The sequence below is a fragment of the Oncorhynchus clarkii genome, chromosome 28, assembly GCF_045791955.1.
Source record: "Oncorhynchus clarkii lewisi isolate Uvic-CL-2024 chromosome 28, UVic_Ocla_1.0, whole genome shotgun sequence".
NCBI lineage: Eukaryota > Metazoa > Chordata > Actinopteri > Salmoniformes > Salmonidae > Oncorhynchus > Oncorhynchus clarkii.
In genome coordinates this window covers 8,476,512-8,503,358 of record NC_092174.1, presented here as the reverse complement: position 1 = coordinate 8,503,358, position 26,847 = coordinate 8,476,512, and the positions used below count along the sequence as shown (strand labels likewise).

The 26,847-nt window shown below is 43.7% G+C and overlaps 1 protein-coding gene across 1 annotated transcript in view; it reads right to left on the bottom strand.

The window, feature by feature from the left end:
* Window positions 1–1,293: 1,293 nt before the first annotated feature.
* The window catches only part of LOC139386512 (3',5'-cyclic-AMP phosphodiesterase 4B-like), a 92,780-nt gene continuing 67,226 nt past the window's right edge, over window positions 1,294–26,847 (bottom strand). Inside the window, exons 7-16 of the mRNA XM_071132091.1 lie at window positions 20,513–20,625; window positions 10,435–10,528; window positions 7,329–7,546; window positions 6,755–6,853; window positions 5,947–6,111; window positions 5,360–5,459; window positions 4,981–5,135; window positions 4,640–4,762; window positions 4,309–4,491; window positions 1,294–4,082 (exon numbers count right to left, since the gene is read on the bottom strand). Of these exons, the coding sequence (XP_070988192.1) occupies window positions 3,744–4,082; window positions 4,309–4,491; window positions 4,640–4,762; window positions 4,981–5,135; window positions 5,360–5,459; window positions 5,947–6,111; window positions 6,755–6,853; window positions 7,329–7,546; window positions 10,435–10,528; window positions 20,513–20,625 (1,589 nt within the window). The 3' untranslated portion in view covers window positions 1,294–3,743. The remainder of the gene's footprint in view (window positions 4,083–4,308; window positions 4,492–4,639; window positions 4,763–4,980; window positions 5,136–5,359; window positions 5,460–5,946; window positions 6,112–6,754; window positions 6,854–7,328; window positions 7,547–10,434; window positions 10,529–20,512; window positions 20,626–26,847) is intronic.

Below are 26,847 nucleotides of genomic sequence, written 5' to 3'. Positions count from 1 at the left end.
TAACCCAACACTATAACCCAACACTATAACCCAACACTATAACCCAACCCTATAACCCAACCCTATAACCCAACCCTATAACCCAACCCTATAACCCAACCCTATAACCCAACACTATAACCCAACCCTATAACCCAACACTATAACCCAACCCTATAACCCAACCCTATAACCCAACCCTATAACCCAACACTATAACCCAACCCTATAACCCAACCCTATAACCCAACCCTATAACCCAACCCTATAACCCAACACTATAACCCAACCCTATAACCCAACACTATAACCCAACCCTATAACCCAACACTATAACCCAACACTATAACCCAACCCTATAACCCAAACCTATAACCCAACCCTATAACCCAACCCTATAACCCAACCCTATAACCCAACACTATAACCCAACACTATAACCCAACCCTATAACCCAACCCTATAACCCAACCCTATAACCCAACCCTTGCCAATTAGAATTCCTTGCAATAAAACTGGGCCAATGTCCAAATAACAAGCATCATATTTCAGGCTCAACGTATAAACAATTTGGACCAATGGGAACTTGCCATGTAGCTATGAGTCCCGGACTGAAATTCCTCCCATGTCTCTGACCCATTGATCATTAATCCCGTTACAGAAAAAAACACTTTCCATTGCTCGTTAGTACTCTTAGTCCTCTTGACTGTTAGTACTCCATTGACCTCTCGTCCTCTGCGTTGTGTATTTCTCTTTGAAATATTCTTACACCTGCATGGATCCTACCACTGCCACCAAATGATTGCAGGTCTGGAGCCCACTGCTGCCACCAACTGATTTCATAGTAGGTGAAAGGAAGGTTTCTATTGGCCTAAGTTGCTTTCACCCATCAAATCATGCCAGATCAGTGATTACGTCAAGGATGGGAGGAAGGAAGGATACATTGTGATAGTTTTGGAATGCAAACAAGAGGCTTTTGAGTAGACTAGAGCAGCCCTTTTCAAACCTCTCCTCAGGACCCCTAGACGTTCTATGTATTTGAACTATTCCAGAACTATCACACCTGATTCAACGTATCAACTAATCATCAAGCCCTTGACTACTTGAATCAGGTGCGCTAGTTCAGGGCTACAACAAAATTGTGAAACGTTTGGGGGGGGTCCCTGAGGAGAGGTTTGAAAAAGGCTGGACTAGAGGCTATTACCACAGTATACTTAATTTGAATTTCCTGTATGTTGTTCCTTTAAAACTAAAGTGTACTGACATCCTATATGACACTAGAATTACAGAAAAGGTAAGACATGAAACAATGCATAGAGTAAATTCATGCTCATTTTAATAATTTCATAAAAAATACGTGTTGAACACAATATACAATACCTTACCATGCACTGTGTGAGACTTCTGAGAAACACATGGGAAATATGGGTACATCTTAAACAATGTAATATTTCAATAAACATAAACAATGACCCGTCACCATACTTCATATAGGTTCACTGCAGCCTTCATATGGCTCCAGATAACAGGAAAACAATGGAAACCGAGGAATTACATTTCTGCCAACCACCTCAGTTTTCTGCCAAGTAACACAGATGTTTAAGAATGTTCTCTGGAAATCTGCAAAAACTTGAGTATTATACATTATAACAAATATTTCACTTGTTTTGACAGGTAATGGTAGTGCATATAAATTATACCAAACATACTTTTTGTGAATAGGATTCTACTTACAGATCAAAGTCATAAATACACTGTTTCAAACAGTTCATGGATCGACATAGGACTAGGTGCATGGACGAGGAGATTGTGCAGCTAAGTTATCCTCACACACACACACACACACACACACACACACACACACACACACACACACACACACACACACACACACACACACACACACACACAAAGGGAAGTATTGTCATCTAGTGATGTTATTCAGATCTCCCCACACTGTAGAAGCTGAGTGTTGAAGCTTCCATGGCAGTACCATTTAGATGTATTGTTGACAGAAGAGCAACTAGGTGCTGAGCTGTCCAGCTCGACAAAGTGCTGGACAGAAATCATGGATTTTTATTTTTTACATTACACTTCAGTATCTCCACTTCCTACAGGGGACCTTTTAGGTGACATTAAATTAACATAGAATCAACTTGTAGAAAGATTCTATTTGTTTTTGGTTTAGTTTCATTGTGTTTGTTGCTCTGCGATTCCTGCCAAACCTCGAGAGATGTGTTGTTGGCGGTGGTCACCTCAAGAGGGACCTGGCAACCAAAAGTATAACATCAGCTGATTGTCAAATATTGTTGTATGGAGGTTTGTTTTTTTGACATTGGTTGACCGTCACAAGGCTAGTCTAGGGCTTCAAAATATCATGTGACATTTTTCTCTTTCTCTTTGGAAAGAAACCACTCAATGGTTCATTTGATTGACCTTAATTGTCTTAAATACTGTGAATGAATTAGATTAGGAGATCCCATTTACTGGACTTCCATTCTTGGAAGGGAGATACGCAGAAATAATTCGATTTTTTTTGCGAAAGAATACTAAGATATTTAATTAAGTGCTAATCAGATGTGGCACAACACCTCTGTTGGACTGAGTTCCATCTGGCTGTTAAAGTGCTTTCATCAGGTCATCTTTGGAGCTTATTGGTTAGGACAGTTTACATTGACTTTCATTGGTTTTTCCCACTGGGAAAATTGGAATGATGGAGATAATTGCTTTTACGGTTGGCAAATACGTAAAATAATAAGGAGCAGGTTTGCAACAGCTTTGCTGCGAATATCCAACTTATGTGGCGTTTGTTAACATTGACTTGAGATTTGTGAGATAACACGTGACGCATAACATTGAGCGCCTAGTGCTATGAGTTGGGTGTGGAAAGAATAACCCGATTCTTTAGTTTAAACGCTGTTCTAGCTCTCAACCCTTGCGAATAAAAGTGCCACTTGTGCTGGGAAGTCCGACGATTTTGGAAAGTCCACAAAGCACAAATTGGGAATACACTATTGCTGAGAAGACATAAGGAAGACCGGAAGTATTTTCCTCTCATTCGAGAGACAACTAAGATGAGTTGTGTGTAGAAAACAAACATTTTATAATAACGACTTAAAACTGTTAAATAAATTATAAAAGGACATACAAAAGACACGGTCATAAAAAAAGGCACACGAAAGTCTTCAGACACGTGTTACAAATACCTGTGGACCACTAGTTGGAACTTTGAACGCTACCCGGCAACATCCCATCCAATCCCGTTACAAAGACCTGTGGACCACTAGTTGGAACTTTGAACGCTACCTGGCAACATCCCATCCAATCCCGTTACAAAACAAAACATATACCCGAAAACAGTCACGAAGAACAACAATCATTCTGAAGTGCAAGTGTCTCTCATCTTGTCCCAATTGAACACCATAGTCTCTTAGCGTAAATGAGCTTCATCTTATTTGTCAGAGCAAAGATTGTAGTATCTGGCTAAGGACTAAGATATGGTACTTCTGCCACACAGCGGTTCAACAGCACTCCTTCAAGGCAATCACGCTCTTCAACTCATCATAATCTGCTTTCGGAGGGTTCCCAAAACAAGTGTTGGGGTCCCCCACCCTCTTCTGCAGGGGCCCTAAGTCAGTCAGGCCCTCGCGCACAAGCAGAGCAGCTTCAAAGAGCCAGATTGCAGGATTCCTCCACTGCAATAAAACAAGATGCCAAACACAGCCTAAAACTGGTGCTTTTATAAAGATCACGGTCAAGGCTTGTTATGTGGGGGAAGCCCCACGTATCTCCATCTCTAGTCCACCCTGGTCCATTGGCGACCGTCCCCCTTCTGTCCCCCTCTCGCCCTCCTCCCTTCCTATCTGTCCATCCTCATCCTGTCCGTCATCTAGCGTCAGCTCAAACTGGAACTTGTGACCTCCTTCTCCGCCCTCTAGCTCTCCGTCTCCGGTGCAGAAGGGGGGAGAGGGGCTCTGGGGGATCATGCTCTGGTACCAGTTCCTGTTGTCTTCCAGGGTATCCAGGATATCCTGGGCGTCAGGGTGCACCAGGTCAGCCCACGTCTCCCACAGAGGGTGGACGATGTAGTCTATGAAGCCCACCTGGAGAGAGCGGGAGAAGAGAGAGAAGGGTGTAAGATTTCAGGATAGAATAGTGTGTACGAATACTGTATTAACAGCAGTAGAGAGGGGTCGAGAGAGCGTGTGTATGCAAACAGTATGTACAAGGAAACGTGTAAGATGTGTATACACGTGAGTATGCGAGCAGTGTGGGTACTGTACTGTGTGTGTACATACCTGTATATGTGTACATGTATTAGTAACCTACCTGGCTCTTCTCCACAGAAGCCGTATGCTTATCACACATGGGGCTGATCTCGATGCCTCTCTCCCTCTCCCGGTCTCCCTGGTGGGAGAACTCGTTCATGATGCGGTCGGTCCACTGGCGGTACAGGTCCAGTGACTTGGTCGGATTGCTCAGGTCTGCACAATGAACCATGTTACGCATCACCTGGAAGAGAGGACGGAGAGAAGATTGTGTGAGTTTGTGTGTGTGCGTGCGTGTACCTACATGCCTGTATGTGCACCTGTATGCATGCCTATGTGCCTGTGTGTGTTTTACTGCATGCGTTCTTGTGCATACGAGTGTGAGCTCCTACCTGTATCTTGTCTGTGTAGTTGTCTAGCAGCAGTACTCCAGAGCTGGTCACCTTCTTGGTCTCCACCATGGTCTTCAGGTCAGCCAGCAGGCTCATGTGTTTGGACATGTCAGTGGCCAGTACCTGGAGGGAGAGAGAGAGAGAGAGTGAGCGAGGTCGTTGTTAGTGATTTAGACATGTTTATGCTTCAGCAATATAGGATATAGTAAAACATATAGTACATGGAATTGAGACAGGGATAGAAAGATGGACCGTCGGACCGACCAACGCACGGTCGGCGACTCATACGAATGGGACATCGGCAACAAACACTTTTGGTCAGAACCGGGGCATTCTCTCACCATGTCTATGACCATTCTCCTGAGGGACTGGCGTTGTTTTTTGGTCAGGTTCTGAAAGATGTCACAGTTGTCCTCCTGCAGCAGCTTGAAGCCCACGGCCAGGTGGTGGTTCTCCAGGACCGACTCGTCGTTATACATCAGGGCCAGCTCGGAGTCTGGACGGACAGAGGGTGGGCAAGAGAGGCGGACTGATTAGAAGAAAAATGTCAAAAGCATTTTCTTATGTGGTTTTTGTGACGATGCATTTCAAACTTGAATATTTTTACTTGCATCTTCAAATATGCCAAGAAATTATAAAATGATAATATAAAGTGTACCAAAGCAGCAGAGAGGATGAATTGGGCGCTGTTGTTAAGATTTTGATGGAGAAAGTACTCACTGGTGTTAATGAGGAACTGGTTGGAGACCCCAGGATGGTCCACATCATGGATGGCTGCCGCAAAGATGGCCGCCAAGATCTCCAGATCTGTGAAGACGGCCTGTGATTGGACAGGAGAGATTTGATGAGTTTTCAACATTGAGAGTGAAGGTTTCACTGCAGTAAAAATCCTGCCTGACAAGACACGGTAACACACATTCATCAGGTAATAACTCATTCTGACATAACGAGGTGGGGTGACGGTGACATATTTAGGTGGAGTGGGGTGACATTGTTCATGTGTGTTTACTGATAACACTTGCTGGTATACATGATTTATAATTACTCGGGGCAGGGCTCTCCAACCCTGTTCCTGGAGAGCACACCTGGTTTGAATAATTAGCTGGTTGATAAGCTGAAATCAGGTTACAACTAGGGTTGACGCGAAAACCTTTTGAGGAGGGTAGCTCTCCAGGAACATGGCTGGAGAGCCCTGACTTAGGGGTTTGCTCCGTGACAGTGTTGCTAGTCACTCCTCAGAATATTCAACACGAAGCAAGAAGACAAAAAGCGGTGTGTATTAAGTGGAGCTGGGTCAGGTGACTTACGTCCAGAGCGGGTGTGGCGAGCAGGATGTGTGTGGACTGGGCCACGTCTGCAGCGTGGAGGCTGTTGTGGTATTCTACGTCGGCGTGGTAGTGCGCTTCCAGGGTCAACATGAAGGTCACGAATGTGTCCGCGGGGATCTTGAACGTCTTCATCAAGTCTCGCTCCTGCACGGGACACACAAAGAAACGCAACGCCGTTAGCTTGATGGGAATAAATGGGACCCATAACGTCTTCATTGGGTCTCGGCTCCCGCACGGGACACACAGAAACACACGACGCCACACCGCCACTCATTAACTAAAAGGAGAAATGTAACCCATTTACATGTGATACTGTATGTAACACAACAACCCATAAACACTCTGATGAACTTGTTACATTTTTCTTCAAATTACCATGGAGTTTGTCTTGTTTAAATTGCAATGACTGCATCAATCACAATGCAAAAGCTGCTGAGAAAAATGAATTGCCTGACTTGGCTGGCACTGTGTGTTAATGTCCACTTATCCACTTATCCATGTGACTAGATTCGTTCCTAGACTAGTTCCTACTACAGTAGCATAAGTAATCATTCAGCTACTGACCCAGAAGATGAGGACACATTATTGAGAACACGCAAGAACATGCTGATGTACAGTACTTTAGGCTGTGCTTTGGTGACTCACCCTCTCTGTGTGTGTGTGTGTGTGTGTGTGTGTGTGTGTGTGTGTCTGTCTGCAAGGCACCTCAGTCAGGGAAAACACAGCAATCTGACAGGAACGAAAGAGGAGGAAGAGGAGAATGAGGAAGAGGAGGAAGAGCACTGACCTGGAAGATGGTGTACATGGTGCATGTGAGCGGGCGGTTGTGGGAGTGCTCGGCCACCCTGAAGATGTTCAGACCCCACTTGTTGATGTCCTCAAGGTCCTGAGAAAGAGAGAGACATTGTCAGGGTACGCTCTTGCAGACAGATGGCCGGAAGGTGCAGTCACAATGCGAAGACAAATTAAATATCCAGATATTTGGATTGGAATTTAAAATTCAACAAATCAGAAAGTGCCGTTTGTTCGACGCTTCCATCTGTGTCCTTGTGCAGAATATGTACGCCTTAGGTTTGGGGACATCTACTTTATAAGCTACCTGTCGCCCCGTCTTAAACCTGAATTTACCCCAACCCCTGAGGTGTATACTACAAAGCAGGATCAATGAGTTAGCCAGCTAACTTGCCTAAATGTTCAGAAAAAGTACATTTGACATTTTTTTTCTTCTAAGATAAGCTTTAAATGGCCATGGTCTATAGTTGTCTCAACAATATTTATCCACATTTTTTTTATTTCTGGTTGTTTATCAAAGTTTGCTGGCTTTGTAGTATACCCCTATAAAGTAGAGACTTCCCCAGTACCTTAGACAGCAGGTCCTCCTGGTCTGTTTTGACCCCGAAGCGGCTGACGCTGCAGCCTTGGAGCACGGGGGTTTGGCTGACCTTCCTGACCCCACTGATCTGGGTCATCGTCCCTTGACACGGAGTCTGACCCCCCTGCTGGGTCTGGTGGTGGGTTCTCTTCTTCCTCTCCCTGGTCTTGGCCATAGGGCACGGCAACTCCAACTCATTCTGCTTGTCTGGAGGGAGAGAGGGATGGAGAGTGGGATGGGGAGAGAGGGATGGAGAGTGGGATGTGGAGAGAGGGATGGAGAGTGGGATGGGGAGAGAGGGATGGAGAGTGGGATGGGGAGAGAGGGATGGGGAGAGAGGGATGGAGAGACGGATGGAGAGTGGGATGGAGAGTGGGATGGAGAGTGGGATGGAGAGTGGGATGGAGAGTGGGATGGAGAGTGGGATGGAGAGAGGGATGGAGAGTGGGATGGAGAGAGGGATGGAGAGAGGGATGGAGAGAGGGATGGAGAGAGGGATGGAGAGAGGGATGGAGAGAGGGATGGAGAGAGGGATGGGGAGAGGGATGGGGAGAGGGATGGAGAGAGGGATGGGGAGAGGGATGGAGAGAGGGATGGAGAGAGGGATGGAGAGAGGGATGGAGAGAGGGATGGAGAGAGGGATGGAGAGGAGGATGGAGAGAGGGATGGAGAGAGGGATGGAGAGACGGATGGAGAGTGGGATGGAGAGTGGGATGGAGAGTGGGATGGAGAGTGGGATGGAGAGTGGGATGGAGAGAGGGATGGAGAGAGGGATGGAGAGGAGGATGGAGAGAGGGATGGAGAGAGGGATGGAGAGAGGGATGGAGAGAGGGATGGAGAGAGGGATGGAGAGAGGGATGGAGAGGAGGATGGAGAGAGGGATGGAGAGAGGGATGGAGAGAGGGATGGAGAGAGGGATGGAGAGAGGGATGGAGAGAGGGATGGAGAGGAGGATGGAGAGAGGGATGGAGAGAGGGATGGAGAGAGGGATGGAGAGAGGGATGGAGAGAGGGATGGAGAGAGGGATGGAGAGAGGGATGGAGAGAGGGATGGAGAGAGAGATGGAGAGAGGGATGGAGAGGAGGATGGAGAGAGGGATGGAGAGAGGGATGGAGAGAGGGATGGAGAGAGGGATGGAGAGAGGGATGGAGAGAGGGATGGAGAGGAGGATGGAGAGAGGGATGGAGAGGAGGATGGAGAGAGGGATGGAGAGAGGGATGGAGAGGAGGATGGAGAGGAGGATGGAGAGAGGGATGGAGAGAGGGATGGAGAGAGGGATGGAGAGAGGGATGGAGAGAGGGATGGAGAGAGGGATGGGGAGAGAGATGGAGAGAGGGATGGAGAGTGGGATGGAGAGAGGGATGGGGAGAGAGATGGAGAGAGGGATGGAGAGAGGGATGGAGAGAGGGATGGAGAGAGAGATAAAGGGTTAAAACTACTGCACCATAGAATGAAAACACTGAGTCGGAAAGACAGACTCACAAACAACATTTGTGGTCATTTCAATCACAAAGCAATACATACAGAATGTACATTTTGACACGACTCCGTTTTCTTTTGCAGTACATAAAATGAATTGACATGATAAAATGGTAATTACACCGCATTGGAAAAATAGGCTATATTGACTTGGAGTGGACAATCATTCAGTCAGACATGTATTTGAGTAACTGGTCTGAACTGGTTCTCTGACCACTCAGTCTTCCTATCTACTGATAGTCATTCAACTACTCTCTCAATCTTCCAAACAATCAAGCCCTTCTCTTGTTCTCTTTTGCCTTCTTCCGTCTCCTCCAGTTAAAATTCACCAGGAAAGAGCCAAATGACATTGAGCATAATACACTATTTCGATATTCAAATGTAGAGGGAACACATAAAGCCATATAAATAACATGTTAAAAACAAATATTTTGCAAAAACATGCCAATGAAAAACAATGGCGTAACATTTAGGATTTATTCGTAGAAAGAGAGAAATTCCATAATATTCAATGAGGCATCAATTCTCAGTGGAGATTATTAATAGTGTTTGCAGATCAATAAAAGTTTGTTGCCAAACCATAACACGGCATAGCAATGTTGGCTGCTGCTTTGTTGTATTAATAAAGGAGAAGCGTTTGGGGGATGGCTTGTTGCAGTGGAGCTGAAGCGAGCGACCTCTCTCGAGGCGCTACATGTTAGCGTCACGGGGTGTGTGCCGCTGACCGTGTGTATCTGCGGCTAACCGTGTGTTTTTCCACACATTGCCTCAGCTCTATTCTCTATGAGGCATAGGAAGATGATTTGCCTCGACCTGACAGGTACTAGCCGCAATGCAGAACACGAACCTTAAATCACTATCCCATTCTCTCTCACTTCCGCCCTCATATCTCCAACCCGCTTCGCTTTATTCTATCAACCTTAGCATCACGGTGTCTTTATAGCTTATCAGTTTTCCTCCCTTCTACACCATCTCCCTCTCTCCATCTGCTTTTTCATCCGTGAAGAGAAAGATGGAGGCTTGTTTACGAGTCGGTGCACTGCGCAGTTCTCTCAGAGTAGCAGTTTTCTCCGTGCTGGCGGAGAAGGTGGTGGTGTGAGCTGGCTAATTGGCAGGGAGCCATGGAACGTGTCACAGTTTTTAAAAAAAATGTATATATATATATATTTTTTTAGAGAGATGAGGCAACACCATATACAGGTAACAAACGCACTCTTTCGTTTTCTCTCCCTCGCTCTGCAGAACGACGGAGTCCCAGGGAAGAGTAGCATCGCTATTCATTTTCTCCCCCTCTCTGCAGCGAGGCAGAGGGAGCACTCCAGCAGACCAGATGAGACTGGTTTGAAACTATTGCAACCCCACGTTGGTACCCCCCACTCCGCAGCGTCTCATTCTCTCTGACCCCCAACCTCTTTTCTCCTCCTGCTTAATCATTTGTGATTATTATGATTTGTTTATCTTTGTGTAAAAACCAATAATAGCTAAAACATCACCATTCAGGCAAAGGTATAGTCCAATAGCAAAGCGAGAGGCAATACATGAGATTAGTTATTTTGTTTGTTTGTGAGTGTGTGTGTGTGTATGTTTTGTGTGGAGGCGTGTATGACTTGACTTACCAAGGAAGGTGTTGGAGATGAACTCTGACACCTGGTTGCCGGAGCGACTCATCTCTGACAGGTGGGTCAGCTCCCGGTTCAACATCCTCTTGAACTGGGGAGACACAAAATGACACAACACCATGTTAGGTCGCCATTAGATAGACACTTTAGCTCACTTGGTAGAGCATGGTGCTTGCGAAGCCAGGATAATGGGTTTAATTCCCGGGGACCACCCATATGTAGAACGTACTTTGCTTTGGATAAAAGTTTACCTCAGGTCAGCCATTTCCTGTTGCCAATTAGCAGTGGGAAGCATATAAACAGTTTTGTGTTGAATTGCAGTAACAGAAAATGACACAACACTGTGTTAGGTATACTGTGTTAGGTATACTGTGTTAGGTACACTGTGTTAGGTACACTGTGTTAGGTGTACTTCATGGAGACCAACAAGACATTGAACTGGGGAAATACAAAATTACACAACACCTTACTAGATATACTGCATGGAGACCAACAGGAAATGGCTTCCCTGGGGTAGTGGTATAACTTGTTTCCAGGGACTTTCCATTGACGTTAAGTAGTGATGAGCGGGTTGACTCATAAACCACATTCCCCCGCGGTGCAGGTGGGTTTAGGGTCATGAAATGTCGTGTGGATAAAGGGCGGGTTGGTGGCGGTCGGGTTGAAACAATACATAAAAAATAAAATATCGATAAATGTATAATTCTTGTGGCAATTTATATCTATAGGCTACATCGTTTTTTCCTCATTTGTAGGCTCTCTGGCATTAGCGCGTACACCTAAGCTTAAGGGCCTAACATTACACGTGCTAAATAGCCTACACTCCAAACCCTTTAGGAAACAGGCAGAAAAAGTTTGGTCTATTCACTAAGAAAAAAAGCTGTGAAATGGAGAGTTGAAAATAAAGAGAAGGGACGGCCAGAGAAGTCCTTTAGTGAAGTGGCAAAAGAGGAAGATAGCAGTGACTATGTTAGGTGTGTTGATTGTGAGGCGCTATACAAATTCGACAGTCACACGACTGGGATTTCAAATAGGCCTATGGCACGTCAAGAGAAAAACTGAAGCTTACTGTTCAAATGGGTTAAATGGAAACTGACTGTAGGTCTATACCTTCTCACAGTCTTAATATTAACTCCTACAGAATTAAGCATTTCTTGCAGTAAAATGATACACCAAATGTATATTTTGACTCGGGAACAAAATAATTATTCTTTCTTTCAGCATCTTGAGAGAATGTGAATGCGCACCTTCGCCTGTAGCAGTGCTACCTTTATCAACATCATAAAAGCTGATAGTATTTCAACCACATAACATAGCTGAACTGAAATCTTACTATAAACATGTTGGGTTGTTTTCACAGCTTTCTCTTTCCTTACAGACCTATTGCTGCACTTTTCCCCCAGTCCCTAAACTTCTTTCCTCCGCAAAAGAAGCAGAGATGACAGAGAGAACTTTTACCTATGTCAACTAGATTGAAGCATTCATTTATGACATTCTGGTGAGCAAGGGTTAATTTAGTCTTCTTGGGCAACATATAATGACAGAAGAGAAGCTGCATGTATCTAATTATAGGCAAGTTGACTAACAAATATCTTACTAAAATGTCGGAAATTCTAAGCAGAAACATATCTAATTAAGGCAACAACAAAAAATTCCTGCAACTTCTCAAAAAAATTGTTCCTCCATCTCTGTCTGTAGCCTACAGGGCATTTGCTACTGTATATTTGCGGATTAGGGTCAGAAGCAGTCCTCAGATTTCCCCTTTATCACATAGTCGGGTGATTGCGGATGGGTTATTAGCAATTGTGGGCGGGTGCAGGCGAACAAACAGCTGACCTGCACACCACCAATTGGAGTCCACTATTGGAGCCCAAGGGAATAGGCTTGTTTGTTTGATACCATTTAAGGACTTTGCATATCTTTATACAGTATAGGCTATTTGAGTGCCCTGTTTTGAGATATTTAGTAAACAAATCAAAGATTTCTGGATTAATATGTACAGCATAGGGTCAGAATCAACCAAATTTCTGCAATAGCTTTTCAACCAAACATTTACCCGCACACACATCTTATTCTGTTTAGAAGCTAATGCATAACATCTATGTTGTGAGATGGGATTCAGTTGAGATCATGGGCTGTAGTACCCAATCAATCTGACGCAATATTCAAATAAATACTAGAACGTGCTATAAGTATACACATATGAACCCCCCCCCCAACCGCCAAAACAACCAGTCTCTCCCCGCGAACACACATTTACCCCCAGTCCCCCCACACACCTTGATGTACCCCCAGGAGACACAGAGCATGGTGTTGGCTTCAGGCATGGTGCTGTACTGTAGCTGTATATCCTGTAGCTGTTCTATAGCTGTCACCCCTGGCTGTCCTCAACAGAAGCCCTGTCTGAATAGGCAAAACCAAGGCTTTCTTTCCTCAACAACCAACAGCCATGTCTCCATCTCTTCTATCTTGGTCTGTCAGCCTCTTTGGTGGTTCTTCGCAGAGTCACAGATGACAGATCAACGATAACCCCCACCAAGACGAGCACCTAGACCCCCGCCGAGTGCTCTTCCTCATTTCTGGAATCTCCCAGTGATATCTTCCCCAGTCACAGCAGCTAGTTGGATAGCGACTGTATTTCCTTCAGCAGTAGACGGTATTCCCCTGAACAGCAATATATAAGTAGGTCAGTAGGTAGGAAGCTTGTAGCTACATATGTAGAAACTATCTCTTAGGTACTGTAGGTGCCTCCCTTTAACCACAGTATCTCTTATCCATGTCTATACAGCCAATGGAAGACAAATGGTTCTCAAAGAGGAGATCCCAGTCCTATTGCATTGCTATCATATCTCTATGCATCCCAGAGGTAGCCAATGGAGGCGGGTTGCGGAGGGGATTCCAGTGCTATATCCATCCATCTGATGAGAGACTAAAAGGAGAGGCTAAGTGGCTTGAACGAGGGAAGAAAGAGCTGGAAGGGGGTTCCAACGGTGGCTAGGGATCCCCGGTGACTGGCTGAAGGGCCAGTGGAGGATCTCTCTCTCTCTCTCTCTCTCTCTCTCTCTCTCTCTCTCTCTCTCTCTCTCTCTCTCTCTCTCTCTCTCTCTCTCTCTCTCTCTCTCTCTCTCTCTCTCTCTCTCTCTCTCTCTCTCTCTCTCTCTCTCTCTCTCTCTCTCTCTCTCTCTCTCTCTCTCTCTCTCTCTCTCTCTCTCTCTCTCTCTCTCTCTCTCTCTCTCTCTCTCTCTCTCTCTCTCTCTCTCTCTCTCTCTCTCTCTCTCTCTCTCTCTCTCTCTCTCTCTCTCTCTCTCTCAGAGTCACGTGTACTGCATAGACGCTCTCACGGAGGTCTCTCCTCCAAACGCACGCGCACACACACACACACACTGCTGCGCATTACTCAGCTGAGTGAAGGGAGGCAGCTGTGCATCGTCCTGACTCTGGCCACTACTTCATCTCAATGTGTATGTCTGTGTCTGTATACATATGTGTCTTATTGCAATGATGCTGCCCCTGTGTGTCTTATTGCAATGATGCTGCCCCTGTGTGTCTTATCTCAATGATGCTGCCTCTGTATGTCTTATTGCAATGGGGCAGTATTTGAAGGTTATTTCAATGGCACTACTTAATTTTAAAAATGGGCTTGCTTTTCCTTTTTCACTAAATTAATATTTTACTTTTTTTATATTTTTCAAGACTTTCATTTAATTTAGCAAAAACCATTAATATAACTCAGACATCCACTGCCCACTCTTGAAAACTGATGCATGAAATCAAAGGTATCCTATTCATCTATATTTTCGACTTTACTTGTCAATTTTTATCTTGATCCAAATATAAAAATGTATGCGTTGTAATATGGTAATATGAGAAATAGCCAATCAAATATCCTGCAGCTAATTTACAGAATCACTTGGATTTGTTTTGTCCTTTCTAGCCAAAACTTGTTTCAAACAGGTGCTTTTTCAGTGAACCATTAAATCGCACCCTCTCTAGCAGTGAATGGCTGTCATATGGCAGACCGCGCCCCCCCCCCCCCCCCCAAAAAAAAAAAACACAACTTCCCAAACTGGAAATGTCCAAATCCAATACGGATATTCTGTTCAAGCGTATTTGTAATATATTCTTACTGAAGGCGTAAAGGTACTGAATCGTGACCTCTGTAAATTGACTCATATGAGTCAGACTATGTCTTCTGTGTTTCCCCGCTAGTCATACCGAGCTATGCCAGCACCATATGGTAGTCATACCGACGTTCAGTAGGCTAGCATACGCCAGCACCGTATGGTAGTCATACAACATCCGCAAACCATGCGTAATGCAGGATGACGGAAACATGAGTGTGTTCGAGTAGAACACATTACCCAACGCGCGCCGTTACTCACGCAGTTATGTCAGACTTGGGGAACACACTTGTGACAACAGGTTGTTATTTGGCACTTTCGAAAGCGAGTGTACATTTGTGTGGCGAATGAGCTCCGAGTATTGAAGTGTTAAGTGTTCACAATGTTGAAATGAACATATTCAAAGTAGGTAGTGATAAGATGAGCGCCACCGCAGGCTATGAAAGATGTCAAAAGGCGCTTTCAACAGGCTCCTTGGCGGATAATGTTATTCTGTATTCAGATAACCACTATCCGACCCACAAAACCATACATTATATTGTGTGCATGAATACACATGGATAGTGGAGGAGGTGAGGTTCCCACTTATATTGTAGGCTAAATTGTTTTGAGCTTGTGCAAAAGCCTCTATGGAAAAAAAATCCAATACATTATTACACTGTATTATCGTTAACTGGTGAACTAGTTTTTTCAAGTCTGAAACAACATATCAGATTATGTTCCAACTAGTCTGAACAACTCAACCATTGTCTGAATGACCCTAATCTCTAAAATAGACACAACATCGGAAATGCAGAAACTAAATTCCTGGACATACAGCATAATACTAAACCACTGTGAGGTTATTAGGTAATTTAATAGAGTTATGATTAGTTATTATGCTATTTATTACAATATTATCCATGAATGCTACTGTACTTTGAATGGAATTCAAAAGAGCAACACGTAGCCCTTTCCTGCAGTCAATGACCAAAAGTGCCCTCTTTGGCCTCATGGGTGGAATGTTATTCATATTTTTCAGAATTTCATCATTAATAAAAACTTTTTTTTTTTTTTAAACCCGATGAAAATCCAGTGTTTCTATGTCAAACCGTTTTGTTATTTCAGTCTTCTGTGATGTATATAAAAGTGTAATATTGGGACGTAAACTCAAAATGTAATACATTTAAACTCTATATCTGACATGGTACAAGTGTCTTCTTCGTTTTAAGCACATAACCATGTGTGTGAGGTGCAAACTTTTGTTTCAAAGTAGATTTGTTTTAGACTACCAAGACTAACTCTGACCCGGATTTAGCCCAATGCAGTAAAAGTGAAGTGAACGTTTTCTGTAAATAAATGACAATGCCAGAGCAAGTGTATGATCCAAACCCATACAATCTGACTAAGTCCCGACATTCAGATAAAAACAAATGTAGTGTACAAACTCACCTGTTTCCAACTTGTAAGCATCCCAAACGTTTTCTTGTTCGTCTCAGAGCAGCATAGTCCCATTATTGCAAAGGCAATGCCACACGTAAATAAAATAAATTATATAAATATCAATGTTAAAAAACTTGTGTTAAAACTTCTCTCAAATATGTTTAGCGTGTCGTGTCGCTGTTTCTCTCGCTCTCTGGGTCCGCTTCCTCTCTGTATTCAAGTCTACTCTCTTCTGGCGACAGTCAGGAAACGTAAAACAATAAAACATGACTGATTGGCTGGCTGGTTGACTGGCCCACACAGAGACTAAGCTAAACAACTCCTCCTCTATCATAATGTAGCGCCGTGCCTGTCGCCACCCTCCCTTCCTTCCCCACCAGCTTCCTCCTTCTGACTAAAGTTACTGTGGCAATTTACTGGTAAGAGCCTCTTGACAATGCCCCTGGCACTGACCTGTAATGTAGGCAAAGTCCCTCATTACAAAATACCAGGCAATCACACTGACGCACTGCACCGTAAACTATTTGGGGAGGAAAGTGAAAGATTACATTTGTGTCTATTTCGCAAGGTCCCACCGAGGGCACACTTGAAACATGTATTTAAATCACAATGTGACGTCCCTGTTTAAATAAAAGATAAAGCAGTGGAGGTCGATTTCCTTGTCCTACTCTCTGAGCAGATTTGCAATGTTGGCACAATGAAACTAGATTGGAGGTTTGGCCTTGATTTAAAGCAAAGAGATACAGTAGATTGCAACGCTAGCATAGTGCAATTCTGACCCAAGCCTAATATGACTCGAACCTGTGCCAGTCCCTGTGTCCTAGTTTGGAATGTTTGCAGGGTAAACAGCTGTAGTGGTCACGGACACACACACACACGGACACACACACACACACACACACACGGACACACACACACACGGACACACACAGACACACACGTATAACTAACCTTATGGAGACACAGAACTCAGTTTCATTCCAAATTCAATTTTTCCCTAACCCTACCCCTAACATTAACCCAAAAACCTAACCCTAAACATAATCCTAGCTCCTAACCCTAGTTCCTAAACCTAATTCTAACCTTAACCCTAAACCCCCTAGAATTAGCATTTTACCTTGTGGAGACTAACAAAATGTCCCAAGTTGGTCAGATTTTCTGGTCCCCACAAGTATAATTACATACACACACGTTTCCCACAGGGCTTGTGGGAAATTGTGTCTAGTAAGAAATCGTATAAAAATCAAGGCCATCATTTAATAGAAACATTTGCAGGTTATTTTGAATAAATCTTTGTGGTCTGAAAAGCAGTTTGTAGATACAAAGCCAATTTCTGTGCAGGCATAAAAAAGTTAAAGGACCTGCAACTCTAGAAAAATAAGTCTCATCTCATTAGTACAACTACTAGTCAAACACTATTATTATCAAACAGTCATTTAAAAAGCATTACCCTCCCTCAAGCCACTGACCCAAAAACTTCCACATCTGTTTCAATAATTCCGTCACTCTGGTCTAAAGACTGCAGCACTTTAAAGTGTAATGACCACATGTGAGTTAAAGTTTCCTACTAGCACTCAATGCTAGGCTAGCACGCTAGCCCGTAAAGCCGCTCTCGCTAACTGGATTCAGATGGCTGTGTTTGTCTAAGGCCCAGAGCTAACGTCAGTATGGACGTGTGAGGAACTTAATGACAGTGGTGCTAGAACAGCAGCTATAGCAGCTCGCTCCTCTGAGGTCATTGGAACTTTGGAGTGGCCTAACAGAACAGTGTGTGTGTGTGTGGTCCAAGCCCGGGATACACCTGTGGAAACCTCTCCTTGGAAACCTCCCCCTGGGGAAATACCCATTATAGGGTTAATTAGTTCCACCCCGAAAACATTGGATTCGATGGGACCATTCCTTCGTTGGGGATGTAGGCCTGCACATTGCTCCTTATGCTGGTCTGAAAAAAAAGCCTCCACACTCAGTGGACCAGGGTTAGGACCAACCAATGGAATAGTCCCCTATTTGAAAGAGAACAAGTACTGTTTGCCCTCCAGCTCTGGTTCATGCTATGAGATTTCCCACTTCGCAAAGTTCAAACGCATAACGTGAGCAGCATTTGGGGATTTTGCACCATTCTCAATATTATAGATCAATAAATGCCACGTGCCTCACAATCCACTGCACAAGAGGAGTCATCTGACCGGGGATTTGAACCTGCGACCTTCTAGCCTCCACTCCCCAGTCCTATTCCCAACACACTGGACTTGGGTTAACCGTCAAGCATCCATCTTAGAGGCCTATGACTCATGGTCAACAATGGCTCCAGTACCCTGTCTGAATGCTGAGTACTGAATGTTGTACTTGCGTGTGTTCAGGGTCTCCGGACTCATTGTGTTGAGTCCCTGTGACGTTGATAACAATAAAGGGAGGCCTTGACCTTAGGGGCCATTGTAGTCTGGTGTCCTGGGGAAAGGGTGAAGAGGAGGCTGTGTGGTGGTCAGGAAAAGAGACAGGAAACGCATGTCATGGTCACCGGTCAACACGGTTAGGGTTGGCGCTTCCTTTTGACCGCAACTCCACTGTAATGTCACTGTGTAGGACAGGGGAACTGAGAAGGGTGACCTACCAAGCTGAATCCTTAGCGTATTTTGGTCACCATACGGTCTACTCTCTATCTGAGTTTGCTGTGCAGTTATACATTATTTTACAGTAGGCTAATTGTAGAAAAGAGTGGAGGTGAGGTTCCCCTTGTAAGAGTGTTGAGAACATAAAAATAAAATAAAAATCACCACATAAATCAAATTCATGATCATTATTCATTAGTAAAAGTGCCATACGGCTAACCAACGTTGCCACCAACAGTATCAGCTAGCCTAGCACGCAAGTGTCAAATTAGACTGACTTCATAATAGTTCATCTAAAACCGTTATAAAACCAGAGTTATAGCAAGAAACGTCAGGTTTTGCTCATGTTTCCTGAAAACTGCTTAAGCCATTGAATAATGTCTGGCTAATATGAGCTATCCCAGACACGATGACGTCATCAGAAAAAAATACCTATCAGGCACGATGGTGACTATTATTCGTATTGTGTATCTAATTCATTAATATCACAGTCTTACACAGAAAAGACAACTAATGGATAGATTGGTATTCAGATAGGCGTCTTATTCAGCGAGAACAGTAGTCTATGGTCCTCTATGCAAACTCTCCACTGTTTGTGCATTTTACAGCAGAGCCATGAAACAGCAGTAGCCGTTGACACACACACACACACAACCGCAGGATGCTAACCACTTGGCAAGTACGTCAATGGGTCGTTCCACGAAATGAGGTCCCCTTCGGATAGTGTAACTTGGTGAGAAATAAACATGTTTTATTTCTCCTCATTTTAACATTCTGTCATAAGGAGCACATGTTCATCTTAATAAAACACTAATTCTCCCATCACAAGAGGTTAAATAAAAAAAAAAGACTATAGTAAGTGTATCAAACGTGCCAAATAAAGTTGATGATTTCATCTTAAATCAGCCATGGATCCCCTTGTGACAGGAGGAATGGAAGCCAGGGAGGGGCATTTTGAATGCAATCTTCACAAACAAAATAAAAATGTTTAAAACATTTCTAGCCTGTCTATCTATGAGTAACAGAATTGACGTGTTTATGCCTGAACCGCTGGGTTTTCCACCACAAAACACCAGAAAATGCCCCAAAATAGTAGAACCAGCTCACCTGCTTTACAGTACTGATTTAACTATTAGATGTTCAATGTTTCTTTAGAATGAAAAAAAAAGGAATACTTTCACTATATTAAAATGAGATCAGTTCACATAACAGGGTTTACCTTAAAATGAGGGTCAGGTTTTTTGATTTATTCCTTAATTAAAATCAATCACTAATCACATGAAATAAACAATCTCCAGAAATTATTTTGTCAAAGCAAGAAAATAACTAGGGCTTTACAATGACGGTGAAAACTTTTGAGGTCCACAGAGGTCATATAGAAAATTTGATTTATAGAATTGTACATGTGGTCTATATTAAAGGGCATTTCATTTAATACAACAGGTGTTTAAAATTCAATATTGGTGCACAATTTCTACTTAAAATATCAAAGGGATGCAAAAGGGACTCATTTCGTGGAACAACCCCAAAGTTAATCAAAGCATTCTTCATATTGCACAGTAAAGACTCAAAAGACACCAAGCAGCCTTAACATAAGTCCAATATTATCTCAAATCGAGTTCAATCCACATCTAGTTTCTGTGTACTATCATGCCGACAAGCTACTAACTAGATCATACAACAAAATATCATCACAGCAAGTCTCAATGCACTTAAGTGGTTCGTTTCAGGTTGTGTTATAGTAAGTTTGTGTGGTTGTTGTTGCATTATGGTCATGTTGAGTTGCAGTTGTGTTGTGGTTACATTACAGTGGTGAGGTGTTGCATTTGTGTTGTTGTTGCATTACGGTCATGCTGTGGTTATGTTATAGTTGTGTTGTGGTTGAGTCACGGTCATATAAACAACAGTTCATCTCAGTTTTACCTTGTTGGAAGCCATGTCGCTGACGGAACGGTAGGTCTGGATGGTCTCCAGCTGGTCAAGACACCAGTCCAGCTCCTCCATCGTCTCCATGGCCAGCTTCTGGTACGACTCGTCTGTCAACAGACACACAGCAGATACAAACTCAGGACGCAGTGGCTCCATGTCCGACACAGAGCATGGTGGGGGTCCCAGGGCAGTGTGGCCATGCCGTATGGGGGTCCCGGGATGTCCGGGTGGGGAGGCGTGAAGAGGCGAGCAGTGATCCTTCATCATACGTGGTGTTCCGGTTAACTCAAATGCACTATCAGTCAAGGAAAGAGGCTAAGAGTTGTAGTAGTGTCACCCTCTCTCTCTGTGTCAATGTGTCTATGCCCCTGCATTCCTTCTCTCTCTCGCTCACCCTCCCTCTCTCTTGCTCTCCCTCCCTCTCTCTTGCTCTCCCTCCCTCTCTCTTGCTCTCCCTCCCTCTCTCTCGCTCTCCTTAACCAAGTCGTGCGAGGTGGTTACGTCTGCTACTCTGCTCGCCTTGTGGCGTTGATGTGTCAGTGAGCCCCCCGGCCTGAGGAGGGTTTGAGGGGGAAGGGGGAGGTGGAGCCCTGCCAGTGCATTTACTCACCCTCCACGCACGAGACGTTTCACTTCAGAGTCGCAGGGCAGACACGCACCAGGGCTACACGGTTGTTTATAATGTACTGTATAGCCTCTATGGCTAATGGGGTTGGCTTGAGGAGAGGGACAGATCCTTAATACTGACAAACATGCAACTGTTAACACGTGTATGTCTAGGAGGCTTACACTGGGAAAACTATTCTGTTGCCCTTGGATAGAGAGTAGAGTCATGGAAAGAGAGAGGCAGGAGAAAGAGGGAGATATAGAGTGGAGAAAAGGGGGTACCAAAGAAATTAGAATACAAAAATGGAGAAAGACAAAGAGAAGAGAGCGATTGATGGATAGATAGACTAAAAGAGAGAGTGAGAAACCCGGCTGAAACATATCGGTCAGCAACTGAAAGCTTCAAAGAGGGACTTCAGAGAGCTGCAGACGCTCACACCACCGTGCTAGACCAACAAGCTCTCCTCACTCTGATCCCCCTGAAAGAGAGACACCCAGCTAACAACAAATGTTCCCACAACTTTAGAGAACGCTCCCTTAATTGTCTCATTAGGTTACGTTTTCATAGGAATGTTCCAGTGATGTGCAAGGACTGTTTCAAAGAGACCATTGACTTAATGTCCAACAGAACTTACACAGAACCATGTTCTCAGGATATTCAATATTAATGTTCTAGACGACACATTTCATTCGAACGTTGCAGGAATATCCCTGTGTCCCGTTTTTGGAGTGTTAGGAGAATATTCTATCAACGTCATGCCAAATATATACAGAACATGGTTTCCAAGTGTGATTTTTGATCAACCAAATTCACATGGAAATGTGAGTTCTAGATTTGTCATTCTCATTGAAAGCAAGTCTAAGAAGAGGTAGATACTGTACGTTCTATGTGCACTATTTCTATGCTTTCCGTTCTTAAGTTGAGTTTTTGCGTCTTTTACTTTTGGTTTTGTACACCAGATTCAAACAGCTGAAATTACAATATTTTTGGTTATGGAAAATATACTGAATGTCACAGCAGTTTAGATGGTACAATGATTCTCTACACAATGACTGCTTGTTTTGTCACATAAACTGAAATTAGGCAAACTATTCGAATTTCAGCAACCAGGAAATGGAGGAGCGATTTCTGCACATTGCACCTTTAAAATACTGTAGAATGAATGTGACTTAACCCCTACAAATATCACCAGGTGACGGGACTGCTCCCGTCTCCAGCATGGCCACATGGTAAGTAGTCTGTTTGCAAACAATTTGGAGAAAATGAGTGAGCAAGTTGGTAAATCATCATGTATTTTTGTGTCACTACCAAACATCCATGCTAAATAGGTTCTCTATGTAAAGTAAGGTTTTGGGACTAAAATATATGTTTGCTTGGATGTACATATGTCCGAAACAAAGATGTTTAGCTATGGGGATTCTTTAAAGTCCAAAATTGTCCACGCCCGAAACGGTCACAACCGACACCATAGAGATAGATACCTAGCGGACTCATCTTTGTATCTGTGCCATAATGGTCTGTGACCGCACGGGCAGCAGCATTGAGGACATCTCTATTATAAAGTTGCATGAGCCATGCTCTATCAACTGAGCTACAGAGAACCACCATGTGGGTAGTGGACAAGTGCACACTTCAGTGTAATGTACTGAGATGAATAGCCAGCAAGAGGGCTCTAACCGGTGGGACAGTATTCGAAAGGTTGCTTGTTCAAATCCCCAAGACGGCAAGGTGGAAAAATCTGCCATTTTGCCCTTGAGCATGGCAGTTAACCACCACACAGTTGTGCAACAAACTAGATATCAAAATCAAATAAAATTGTATTTTTCACATGTGCCAAATACAACCGGTGTAGACCTTACAGGGAAATGCTTAATAAATAAGTAAATACCTAAAAATAGTAAGAAATAAAAGTAAGAAATAATTCAAGAGCAGCAGTGAAATATCAATAGACCCATGGACCACATAAATGTGGTCTTTAACTTGTCATGGGGGAATCTCAATTGCTTACTTCTCGTGTCTTTCCTCGCCTCCTCCTCAAAACCCATTGGATAAGAAAGCCAGAGGCTCTCTCCCCTGACCTCCAATGGTTTTGAGAAGGAGGCGAGGAGAGATGTGAGGAGCATTCAATTGAGATTCTTCCATGGTTTCAACTCACTGGGTCCGGATCTTGGGGCCAATGTCCTCGTATGAATCTTGGTCTTGGCTCCTGGATATTACCTTAGTCTTTGGTATACAAAGCATAGGCAACCCAATTTGAAGAAGACAATGCACTCTGATCATTGATTGATCACTCCCAACCCATAGGAATCCCCACCTAATTGACTGCTTTAGTGGTTAGAGCGTTGGGCCAGTAACCGAAAGGTTACTGGATCGACTCCCCGATATGAAAAAGGTAAAAATCTGTCGTTCTGCCCCTGAGCAAGGCAGTTAACCCACTGTTCCCCGAGCGCCAAAGACGTGGATGTTGATTATGGCAGCCCCCCGCACCTCTCTGATTCAGAAGGGTTGGGTTAAATACGGAAGACACACTTCAGTTGAACGCATTCAGTTGTACAACTAACTAGGTATCCCCCTTTCCTTTCCTGTTAAAAGATGGAAGCCCTCAATGGCAAATGTCTATACTAAAACAAGTTATATCCATCAACAGTCCTCCATTTATCTCTACGATTGACACTTGTTAAGCCTGTTATTTTGCCAAAATAAAGATAGGTAATGTGATTGCAAATACAATTTATCTGTAATCAAAATGAGCATGGTTATCCCTTTATTGCAACTTTTTCACTATGTTTCGGAAGTGACACATTTAGTAAGGTGGTAAGGAACTCCGGTAACTATTTCAAATTTGCAATATTTGCTCCCAAGACTAAGGCACTGCATCTCAGTGCTAGAGGCCTCACTACAGGCACCCTGGTTCGAATCCAGGCTGTATCACAACCAGCCGTGATTGGGAGTCCTATAAGGCGGCGCACAATTAGCCCAGCGTTGTCCGGGTTTGGCCGGTGTAGGCAGTCATTGTAAATAAGAATTTGTTCTTAACTGACTTGCCAAGTTAAACAAAGGTTAAATGTAAAAAATAAACAAAGTGTGTGAGTAATATATATAAAAATATATATTTTTATTTCACCTTTATTTAACCAGGTAGGCAAGTTGAGAACTTGTTCTCATTTACAATTGCAACCTGGCCAAGACAAAGCAAAGCAGTTCGACACATACAACAACACAGAGTTACACATGGAGTAAAACAAACATACAGTCAATAATACAGTAGAAAAATAAGTATATATACAATGTGAGCAAATGAGGTGAGATAAGGGAGGTAAAGGCAAAAAAAAGGCCATGGTGGCGAAGTAAATACAATATAGCAAGTAAAACACTGGAATGGTAGATTTGCAGTGGAAGAATGTGCAAGGTAGAGAGAAATAATGGGGTGCAAAGGAGCAAAATAAATAAATACAGTAGGGGGAGAGGTAGTTGTTTGGGCTAAATTATAGGTGGGCTATGTACAGGTGCAGTAATCTGTGAGCTGCTCTGACAGCTGGTGCTTAAAGCTAGTGAGGGAGATAAGTGTTTCCAGTTTCAGAGATTTTTGTAGTTCGTTCCAGTCATTGGCAGCAGAGAACTGGAAGGAGAGGCGGCCAAAGGAATAATTGGTTTTGGGGGTGACCAGAGCGATATACCTGCTGGAGCGCATGCTACAGGTGGGTGCTGCTATGGTGACCAGCGAGCTGAGATAAGGGGGGACTTTACCTAGCACGGTCTTGTAGATGACCTGGAGCCAGTAGGTTTGGCGACGAGTATGAAGCGAGGGCCAGCCAACGAGAGCGTACAGGTCGCAGTGGTGGGTAGTATGTGGGGCTTTGGTGACGAAACGGATGGCACTGTGATAGACTGCATCCAGTTTATTGAGTAGGGTATTGGAGGCGATTTTGTAAATGACATCGCCGAAGTCGAGGATAGGTAGGATGGTCAGTTTTACAAGGGTATGTATGGCAGCATGAGTGAGGGATGCTTTGTTGCGAAATAGGAAGCCAATTCTAGATTTAACTTTGGATTGGAGATGTTTGATGCGAGTCTGGAAGGAGAGTCTACAGTCTAGCCAGACACCTAGGTATTTGTATTTGTCACATAATCTAAGTCAGAACCGTCCAGAGTAGTGATGTTGGACGGGCGGCCAGGTGCAGGCAGCGATGAATTTGAATTTAGTTTTACTTGTATTTAAGAGCAATTGGAGGCCATGGAAGGAGAGCTGTGTATATATACACACAGTTGAAGTAGGAAGTTTACATACACTTTAGCCAAATACATTACAATCCTTGTAAAAATTCCCTGTCCTAGGTCAGTTAGGATCACCACTTTATTTTAAGAATGTTAAATGTCCGAAAAATAGTTGAGAGAATGATTTATTTCGTTCATCACATTCCCAGTGGGTCAGAAGTTTACATACACTCAATTAGTATTTGGTAGCATTGCCTTAAAATTGTTTAAATTGGGTCAAACGTTTTGGGTAGGCTTCCACAAGCTTCCCACAAAAAGTTGGGTGAATTTTGGCCCATTCCTCCTGACAGAGCTTGTGTAACTGAGTCAGGTTTGTAGGCCTCCTTGCTCGCACACACTTTTTCAGTTCTGCCCACAACTTTTTTATAGGATTGAGGTCAGGGCTTTGTGATGGGCACTCCAGTACCTTGACTTTTTTTTGCCATTTTGCCACAACTTTGGAAGTATGCTTGGGGTCATTGTCCATTTGGAAGACCCATTTGCTCCCATCAGGAGCTTTAACTCCTGACTGATGTCTTGAGATGTTGCTTCAACATATCCACATAATTTTCCTTCCTCATCATGATGCCATCTATTTTGTGAAGTGCACCAGTCCCTCCTGCAGCAAAGCACCCCCACAACATGATGCCACGCCCGTGCTTCACGGTTGGGATGGTGTTCTTCGGCTTGCAAGCTTTTTCCTCCAAACACAATGATGGTCATTATGGCCAAACAGTTCTATTTTTGTTTCATCAGACCAGAGGACACTTCTCCAAAAAGTGCAATCTTTGTCCCCATGTGCAGTTGCAAACCGTAGTCTGGCTTTTTTATGGCGGTTTTGGAGCAGTGGCTTCTTCCTTGCTGAGCGGCTTTTCAGGTTATGTCGATATAGGACTTGTTTTAATGTGGATATAGATACTTTTGTACCCAAACGTTTCCTCCAGCATCTTCACAAGGTCCTTTGCTTTTGTTTTGGGATTGATTTGCACTTTTCGCACCAAAGTACCTTCATCTCTAGGAGACAGAACACGTCTCCTTCCTGAGCAATATGACGGCTGCATGGTCACATGATGTTTATCCTTCTATACTATTGTTGGTACAGATGAACGTGATACCTTCAGGCGTTTGGAATATGCTCCCAAGGATGAACCAGACTTGTTTTTCTGAGGTCTTGGCTGATTTCTTTTGATTTTCCCATTATGTCAAGCAAATAGGCACTGAGTTTGAAGGTAGGCCTTGAAATACATCCACAGGTACACCTCAAATTATGTCAATTAGCCTGTCAGAAGCTTCTAAAGCCATGACATCATTTTCTGGAATTTTCCAAGCTGTTTAAAGGCACAGTCAACTTACTGTATGTAAACTTCTGACCCACTGGAATTGTGATACAGTGAATTATAAGCAAAATAATCTTTATGTAAACAATTGTTAGAAAACTTACTTGTGTCATGCACAAAGTAGATGTCCT